Raw genomic sequence first — 8,436 nt, forward strand, 5'->3', positions numbered from 1 at the left:
ATTACCCTCAGGAGCAAGATATACGCTAAAGTCTCCATTGCCTGTGGGAAACGGTGACAGTATTCAGCTCAACTGCCCCATCTGCTTATACTGATGCCTGTGAGCTACCCCAAGTTATTGACCAAACTCGCTCCGCCCCCCAGGATGAACTCATCATGCCTAGGACTGCTGCCCAGCTCTATGGATCCCAAGGAGAAGGGAGAATGTTGTGCTTGTAACTTGTGGGGCTGTGAATGCATTCACAATAGTACCTCTGTCCACTGTTTCTTTTGCAGCTGCAAGCGTGGCCTTGACAGTCTCTCCATCCACCCTGAAAGAGCAGCTGGGCCAGATAAGCAGGAGAAAGAAGAGGACATGGGAAGACATGTTGCAGGAGGTCCTGTAAGGTTCTGCTGTGTCAGATTCCAGGCTTGGAGGGTGACGCTCAAGGACAGAATGCAGAGCGATAGCAATGACAGGAAAAACGGACAGGTAGAGATGATGGTGCTGCTCAAGGAGCAAACAGACATGCTGTGATCTCTGACTGAACTTCAGGCTGAACAGGTGCGTGCTTGCCTCCCCCTGCAGCACACAGACAAATGCATTCTGGGACTTCCTTATACTTCCCCCTCCCCCACATTCCACATATCCTTGGGGTCGCAGCAGAACCCCCACCACTCCACCCTGCGGGACAGGACACAATCACAGCCGCACATGCACCGACCTGTGTGGTGTCTGTGTTTGTGAAATGGACATGATGGGTTCTTTCCCCTTAAAGGTTCTGTTCCCTGCAATTAAAATGTGTGTTTGCACAATCCTTTGTCCACTTCCTACTAAGCATGTTTTGGAGTATGCTCATAGCACAGCAATGTGGCTAATGCCTTTTGACCTGAGTTAAATTTTATCTAGAGTCCTTTGGGTAGCCAAACCCTTCTGTGCGTCAGGACGACAGCTGACTTACTCCCTTGTTCTTGGGGATAATTCACCTGTTGCCTGATGTTTAATGTGAGATGGGGTTAAACTTAAAAGAGAAACCCCCTGCTGCCAAACTGCCTCTAATTTAAATAAGCTCATAGGGTCACTGGTCCTCCTATGCCACCTATTCACCGGGTCTTGCTATTTTCTTAGTAGGAGAAGGAGAGAGGTCACTTCAGGAGCCCAGCCAAGCAGACTGCAGAACTGAATTTCTGCTGGCCTGTTTTCAGGTGATACAAGCTGTCAGGATGGTCCTTGTCCTACACTGCTCACCTCATTGTTTTAGCCAGAGAAAATTCTGCCTCCAGGCAGATAAATGCAACTGCCACTGGGAGTACAACCCTGCCCAGAAGAAGCAATTCTGGGAGTTATTTCAGGGGGGTGAACACCCCACAGCTCACCCTCATGTGTTCCATACAACTCCCCACTGTTAACATTTCGCCTCAGAATGTGTGTCAGGGAGCACATTAGAAACGGCAGTTGGGCAAACTTGCCTGAATTTTATGTATTGTCTGGTCTTCAAAGTCAATCCCATCTAAATTGAGATTCCTTAACTGGGGGAGTGCCTGGCACATAGCAACAATGGCATCGGGGGAAAGCTTAAACCTGGACTCGAGGCGGAGGGTTTCCAAGCACTTCAAGGCTGCTAAACAAGCCAGGCCCGCATCTGTTAGGGAACAAGTATTGCTGAATTCCAAAGAGCGGAGCTGTTTCATGTGACGCCCGATGAAGTGAACAGCAGCATCTGTAATGACACATTTGCGCAGGACCAGGCATTCCAGGTCCTCCAGATATGGGGCTGCTCTCTGAATTCCAGCGTCCGTCAGCCGGTAGGTTCCAGAGAGGGTCAGTGTCCTTAGGCTGGTCTGAGATGATATGTTAAGCAGATGCTGATCAGAAAAGGCAGAGACGTTATGGATCATGAGATGCTGCAGTTGTGGCAGGACTCTGGGAGTCTCTGGAGATGCAGATTTTTGGAACCACACAACTGGGATCTCACACTGGCTCAGCTTCATGCTCTTTAGAGAAGACGGTATACAGTCATATGGGAGCCGACGGAGGTCAGCCTGGGTCAGGCAAAGATGATAGAGGCTGGGACACTGCTTCCCGAGTGCCTGCAACAGCGCTGGGGAAAGGAACTCATGCTTTCTCATAGAGTAGAGAGCTCCTCTCACTTTCAGTACTCTCAGGCTATTGCGCAGGTACTGCCTTAGCAGGTGCCACAGGATCCTGGAGCTGAGCTGAGCACAAGAGAGCAAGCAACAAAGCACTTAGCACCTTGACAAGACACGCAACAAACCCAACAGAAGCAGTAAACGAGCAAGGAAAGGCCCATCCCCGCTCTTCTTCATATACCTCTTTCCCATTCATCTTTAAGGAAGTTACTCCACACCCGTAGGATAAGCCACAGGCACGACCCTGCAGTAGATCTCCTCTTACCCTGACTGCTGCAGCTCCTTTCCCTATGAGCAACCTCAGTCTCTGCTCTCCACACTCCAGCACGTGTCAGATGCTGTGGCTGCCTTCTCCTCCACATACACAGTCTCTGTCCTCAGACACCATCCCTGACTTCAGGGAGCTGCTTAAAACAACCCTCCTGGTTTTAAATGCTCTTCAGAAACTGGTCCAGCTGATCTCATGGCCTCTCTGCCCATGTAACACTAGCCTCCCATACGCAGCTCCCTCCCCCAATGCCCCATATGTGCAAGATCTGCCCCTAGGATAGCCTCACTGTGCCTCTTCTCTTCCTTCTCTTCTCTCATTCACCAGCTCATGTTGAATCCCAGATGCAGGCGTCTGGTCCCCATAGGCCCCTCTGCCCCTTCCCCGGGACAGCATTTATCAGCCCCTTGGAGTGGTCTCGAGTGGGAGACACGCTGCAGGGACACAGCTGGGCTGGTACCTTGTAGGGCCTTAAATCCACAAATCTCCAGAGCATCTTGTCCTGTACCAGCCTGTGCCAGCGTCTGCAGACCCTGTGGGAACAGCAGCAGGGCAAGTTACGATCCCGGCGGCAGCATCCATGCTCAATTTTGTGGGGGGCACAGGGAACGAGCTCATCCACCGGGGGGGGCGGCATGGAGGAGCCCCCTTTCCAGGGGGCTGGGCCGAGCCGCGGGGGGGGGGGGGGGCAGGGGGCTGGAACGAGCCGCCCGGGGGGGGGGGAGGAGGAGGGGGGGGCAGGGGAAGAGGAGAAGATGGGGGGGGGCTGGACCGAGCCGCCCCGGGGAGGGGGAGGAAGAGGAGGGGAGGAGCTGGACCGGGGGGGCCGCGCCGCACCTGGCCCCGCGCAGCCGCTCGTGCAGCGGCAGCAGCCACAGAATCTCCAGCAGGAGGGAGTCGGGCAGCGCCCCCAGACCCGCGGCCGCCGCCATCGCCAGACACTTCCGCTTCCGGTTCCGCCCGGCCCCGGCCCCACCGACTTCCTGCCGCTAGCAGAGCACTTCCGCTTCCGGGTCAGTCTCCCCAGCATCTCCTCGGCGCTTACGGGCATCGGCGGTAGGTGCCGGGGGGCGGGGCGGCTCAGTGGCCCGGGAGCGGGGTCGGTGGGGCCACCCCCCCCCCCAGCCGTTACCGGGCCTGGGTCTCCCCCCGGCCTCCTTCGGCTCCCCGGCAGGGCCGGCTCCGCCCTCGCCCCGGGAAGGGACCCTCCCGCCAGAGTCCTCCGCCCCCCAGCCAGGCCCGGGCCGGCCCCCCCCGCTCCGCTCCCTCGGCCAGGCCCGCCCCCCCCCCCCGCTCTGCTCCCTCGGCCAGGCCCGGCCCCCGCCCCCCCCGCGCTCTGCTCCCTCGGCCCGGCCCCATCACCCCCCCCCCCCGCGCTCTGCTCCCTCGGCCCGGCCCCCTCCCCCCCCCCCCGCTCTGCTCCCCCGGCCAGGCCCGGTCCCCTCCCCCCCCCCCCCCCGCTCTGCTCCCCCGGCCAGGCCCGGCCCCCTCTCTCCCCCGGCCAGGCCCGGCCCCCTCCCCCTCCCCCCCGCTCTGCTCCCCCGGCCAGGCCCGGCCCCCTCCCCCCCCCCGCTCTGCTCCCCCGGCCAGGCCCGGCCCCCTCCCCCCCCCCGCTCTGCTCCCCCGGCCTGCCCCGGCCCCCCTCCCCCCCGGCTCTGCTCCCCCGGCCTGCCCCGGCCCCCCTCCCCCCCCCCCGCTCTGCTCCCCCGGCCTGCCCCGGCCCCCCTCCCCCCCCCCCGCTCTGCTCCCCCGGCCTGCCCCGGCCCCCCTCCCCCCCCCCCGCTCTGCTCCCCCGGCCTGGCCCGGCCCCCTCCCCCCCCCGCTCTGCTCCCCCGGCCAGGCCCGGCCCCCTCCCCCCTCCGCTCTGCTCCCCCGGCCAGGCCCCACCACCCGCTCTCAGCCCCAATTCTCCCCAGTTCGGGGGGGTCACCCCGCCCCCCAACCTCTCGCTCCCTCCCTACCCCTAATGCCTCCCGCCAGCCAGGCCTGCCCTCCCTGCTCTCAGCCCCAATTCTCCCCAGCTCTGGGGGTCACCCCTTTCCCCACCCCTAACGCCTTTCGCCTCCCCCCAGGCAGGCAGGATGATTGAAGTTGTCTGCAACGACCGGCTGGGCAAGAAAGTGCGAGTCAAATGCAAGTATCCTCCGGAGGGGATGCTGGGGGTACGGCTTACGGGAGCCTTGGGGCGTTTGGGAATGGGAGCTTCCATCAGTGCCTCTTCCTCTCCTAGCAAGAGCACCCTACCCGCTGGGAGATGCCGTGGTGGTGGGTGTCTGTAACGTGACAGGTGGGAAAGGTGACTATAAATGTCTCCAGGGGTAGGCAACCTATGGCATGCAAGCTGATTTTCAGTGGCACTCACACTGCCTGGGTCCTGGCTACCGGTCCAGGGAGCTCTGCATTTAATGTAGCTTCTTAAACATTTTAAAAACCTTATTTACTTTACATACAGCAATAGTTTAGTTATATATTATAGACCTATAGAAAGAGACCTTCTAAAAACATTAAAATGTATGACTGGCACACAAAACCTTAAATTAGAGTGAATAAATGAAGACTCGGCACACCCCTTCTGAAAGGCTGCCGACCCCTGACTCTAGCCCCTTGGGGAGGAGGGGGATTCTGGCCCTGGTCAATGCCGCTTTGTCCAGGCGCTCGGTACGTGGGTGCGAATGTAGTTTCCTTAACCGTGTTGCTCAGCACTGAGGACACAATCGGCGACCTGAAAAAACTCATTGCAGCTCAGACTGGGACCCGCTGGGACAAAATTGTACTGAAGAAATGGTAAGTGGGTGAATTAAACGCAGGGGCGAGGGAAGGAAACACCTTAGCACAGAAGTGGCCAGCCTGAGGAGCCAGAATTTACCAATGTACATTGCCAAAGAGCCACAGTAACACGTCAGCAGCCCCACATCAGCTCCCCCACCCTGCTCCCAGCACCTCCTGCCCACTGGCAGCCCCGTTGATCAGCTCTCCTCCTCCCTCCCTGCTGTTTCGTGGTGTGCAAGAGGCTCTGGGGGAGAGGAGTGAGGGCACAGCAGGCTCAGGGGAGGGGGTGGAGTGGGGGCAGGGCCTGTGGCAGAGCCAGGGGTTGAGCAATGAGCACCCCTGGGCACATTGGAAAGTTGGTGCCTGTAGCTCCAGCCCTGGAGTTGGTGCCTATACAAGGAGCCACATATTAACTTCTAAAGAGACGCATGTTGGGCACCCCTACCTTAGCAGGCTTGATGCACTGGGACTCCCTGGAGCTACAGATTTCAATCCCAAGCAGGGTCATTTTAGCTCTTCATCCTCCCAAGGCAGGTAAACTGAATTCTGTGCACTTCCCTGCATGTGGGTGTGTCTGATGCAGTCTTCAGCTACAATCCACACCCCTCCCACCACACATACCCAGAGATGGCTAGTTTCTGATGCACTCTGGGATGGTAAGCTGCATATGAATGCAAAATCTTAAAGAATGCAACAGAAAGGGTGATCCTAGGGAGAGGAGGCATGTGGTGCAGACTTTCAGTGAGTGTTCATTTAAGATTTCTTTTTAGGTTCTCAATTTTTTAATTCTCAGATGTTTCACGTTCTGTACCTTCCCCATTGTCCAATGTTCCTGGGGGCTCCACTGACAAACCTCTCACTTAAAGTCTCAGAGGCAGGCCAGCGGCTCTAAACTTTATAAAACAAAAGTATAAATAACTACAAATTATTCTGGATGAATGCTGCTGAGTGAGTTTGCCTTCATATTCTCACCTGCAGTGACATTCGACTCAAGATTTTTACTTGGTTCTCCATCTTTTTTTCAGAATTTCCTGTTGTTGCCCTAACAGGGGATGGATCACTTGATGATTACATGTTCTGTTCATTCCCTCTGAAGCACCTGGCCTTGACCACTGTCGGAAGACAGGATACTGGGCTAGATGGACCTTTGGTCTGACCCAGTATGGCCATTCTAACTTCTATATGTGAAGTTATATATTTAACACTGTAACTGCACATAGGCAGTCTCTTCCCTTTCCTCATGGAATTCATGATTGGCATTTGTTAAAAAAACACTGTTTCAGAAACCTGTTGTAACATTTCAATGATTGATTTTCTAATGTAATAACTGATACCAGCAAACCTCTGGGTATTATCACAATTGTTCCATTCTTATTGACTGCACTTCCTTTTGTTAATTCTTGTATTACACTTCTGTTCTTGACTAACTTCCTTTTTAAAACGTTTGTGCAGGTACACAATCTTCAAGGACCATGTATCACTGGGAGACTGTATCCTTAAACATTAGAATAGTCCAAGTAAACTGCAGCTTCTGGAGAAACCCTTTGTCTAGTTAAAATAACGGTCACTTACAAGATCCACAACCTAAGTAGTGGAGTGACAGGCACATTATAAATACATAGCTAGACAGAGACCCTTCCTAATCTGACATAGTTGCTTGTCACAAACCAGAGGTCTTGCTTATCCCCTTGGGTACTGGTGACTGATGGTATTGACAGGCCATCATAAGATAACTGGTGAATCTACAGGAAAAAGTCCCTTACTAAACTGAGTGGGGTAGCATATGACGGGGACTAATATGCGGAGTTAAGATGCTGCTGCTTCTAATGTTGATGCTTACAATGTCTCATATGACCCATGTTCCCTTCCATAACACTAGCAGTTTAGTTTGTCCATTTGGGACAGAAACACACACCAGTAGTAAAGTGGGAAGGAGAATTCTGTTAAGAATTTGTACAATGTATCAAAGAATAAATTTGCTGCTGTAGTTTATTTTGAATTATTGAGCTGGTAGAAACTTAATGCCTTCTTCCATTTGAGTTTGAGCATTTCCTGTGGAATTCCCCTTAACTCATTCCTTCCAGATGAAATCCATGATGGCATGAACCTGGAGTTATATTATCAGTAGCCTTGACTCTAGCTGCAGTTGCACATGGCAGGCATCACTTTTCTATTTTTTTTCTAATATAAAACTTGTCTATAAACTTTATTTCATGTAAGGTAAAAATTAAAAGCTCAAGTTGTGTATGTAGTTTTATCAGATGTCTTTAGCTTTGATGGCAATAAAACTAGCTGCAAACTTGTAAGAAGGTAGATTTTGTTTTAAAAAATTGTTTGTAATAAAGGTCTCCTGACAACTTCAGTGTCCTACTCCTGGCTTTTTAAGTTAGAAGAAATCTCTCTTCCTCAGTAACTGCCACAGCAGCCCTAATGAATACAGCATTATTCAGCAGTGGTGGTGTTCTAGGCCATTTAGCTTTCTGGAATAAGATGAATACTATAGCACTCTCCATGCATCTGCTGAGAGGGACTCTCTTCTAGTTAGCTTAAGCAGCACAAACACAAGCAAATGTATCTGTCATTTAAAATTTAGATTTTTCTCTTTTTTAAAAGAAACTTTGCAGTAGTTCTGTGGTTAAGCTACGATCCAGGCAGGAACATGCAAACAGCAACTCCCATCACGTTTGTTTCTATAACAGCCTCTGCCCAAGCTATAGGCATCCTGTGTTGGTAGGTACTATAACCTTGTATATGCTCTGCCCTATCATTCTCATTGAACCTTCAAACACAACCTCCTCCGCCCCTCCAAAATCCCACTCCCCAAAAAACTCTCTAAACTGTTCATTCAGCTCTGTAAGTGTAAATGATTGGCTAGGATCCTGAGAATTTACATCAATGAGACATGATTGGCAGTGAGAGGAGAGCAATTGATTAAAAAGCACTTTAACAAATAACCGCAATAGTAATAATAGATTTCTGAATACCTTCATTCTTAACCCAGGCCATCTCCTGGTTTCCATGGTAAAGTCTGTCTGGTACGACTTCTGTCACAGCTGTTGTATTTATCCCCTTGTAACCCTTTTCCTGGCTCCTTTAGCATAATTTTTAACTAGATCATAAGAACATAAGAAAGGCCGTACTGGGTCAGACCAAAGGTCCATCTAGCCCAGTATCTGTCTACCGCCAGTGGCCAATGCCAGGTGCCCCAGAGGGAGTGAACCTAACAGGCAATGATCAAGTGATCTCTCTCCTGCCATCCATCTCCATCCT

At 53.0% G+C, this 8,436-nt stretch overlaps 2 protein-coding genes across 5 annotated transcripts; one reads left to right on the forward strand and one right to left on the reverse strand.

The window, feature by feature from the left end:
- Nucleotides 1-1,421: 1,421 nt before the first annotated feature.
- Nucleotides 1,422-3,329, reverse strand: FBXL12 (F-box and leucine rich repeat protein 12). Its single transcript, XM_065419777.1, has 3 exons — nucleotides 3,235-3,329; nucleotides 2,858-2,930; nucleotides 1,422-2,195 (listed from the first exon to the last, which is right to left on the reverse strand). Exons 1-3 carry the CDS (start codon nucleotides 3,327-3,329, stop codon nucleotides 1,422-1,424), a joined length of 942 nt encoding a protein of 313 aa, XP_065275849.1.
- A 64-nt stretch (nucleotides 3,330-3,393) lies between these two features.
- Nucleotides 3,394-7,526, forward strand: UBL5 (ubiquitin like 5). Of its 4 annotated transcripts, none has more exons than XM_065419487.1 (5): nucleotides 3,394-3,453; nucleotides 4,470-4,534; nucleotides 5,098-5,181; nucleotides 6,619-6,656; nucleotides 7,251-7,526. In XM_065419487.1, the coding sequence occupies exons 2-5, from the start codon at nucleotides 4,479-4,481 to the stop codon at nucleotides 7,292-7,294; spliced, it is 222 nt and encodes a 73-aa protein (XP_065275559.1). In that variant the 5' UTR covers nucleotides 3,394-3,453; nucleotides 4,470-4,478; the 3' UTR covers nucleotides 7,295-7,526. The 4 variants fall into 4 exon arrangements, with proteins under 4 accessions (XP_065275559.1, XP_065275561.1, XP_065275562.1 ...); XM_065419489.1 differs by having other exon boundaries at nucleotides 3,398-3,457; XM_065419490.1 differs by having other exon boundaries at nucleotides 3,398-3,457; nucleotides 4,474-4,534.
- The last annotated feature ends 910 nt before the right edge of the window (nucleotides 7,527-8,436 follow it).

The sequence above is a fragment of the Emys orbicularis genome, chromosome 19, assembly GCF_028017835.1.
Source record: "Emys orbicularis isolate rEmyOrb1 chromosome 19, rEmyOrb1.hap1, whole genome shotgun sequence".
NCBI lineage: Eukaryota > Metazoa > Chordata > Testudines > Emydidae > Emys > Emys orbicularis.

Coding starts and splice junctions, on each gene's coding strand:
- UBL5 (XM_065419487.1), top strand. CDS start 4,479: ATGATTGAAGTTGTCTGCAACGACCGGCTGGGCAAGAAAGTGCGAGTC. Junction 5,182..6,618: donor AAAATTGTACTGAAGAAATG/GTAAGTGGGTGA, acceptor ACGTTTGTGCAG/GTACACAATCTTCAAGGACC. Junction 6,657..7,250: donor CCATGTATCACTGGGAGACT/GTATCCTTAAAC, acceptor CATTCCTTCCAG/ATGAAATCCATGATGGCATG.
- FBXL12 (XM_065419777.1), bottom strand. CDS start 3,329: ATGGCGGCGGCCGCGGGTCTGGGGGCGCTGCCCGACTCCCTCCTGCTG. Junction 2,931..3,234: donor GAGCGGCTGCGCGGGGCCAG/GTGCGGCGCGGC, acceptor CTGTTCCCACAG/GGTCTGCAGACGCTGGCACA. Junction 2,196..2,857: donor TGGATTTAAGGCCCTACAAG/GTACCAGCCCAG, acceptor TCTTGTGCTCAG/CTCAGCTCCAGGATCCTGTG.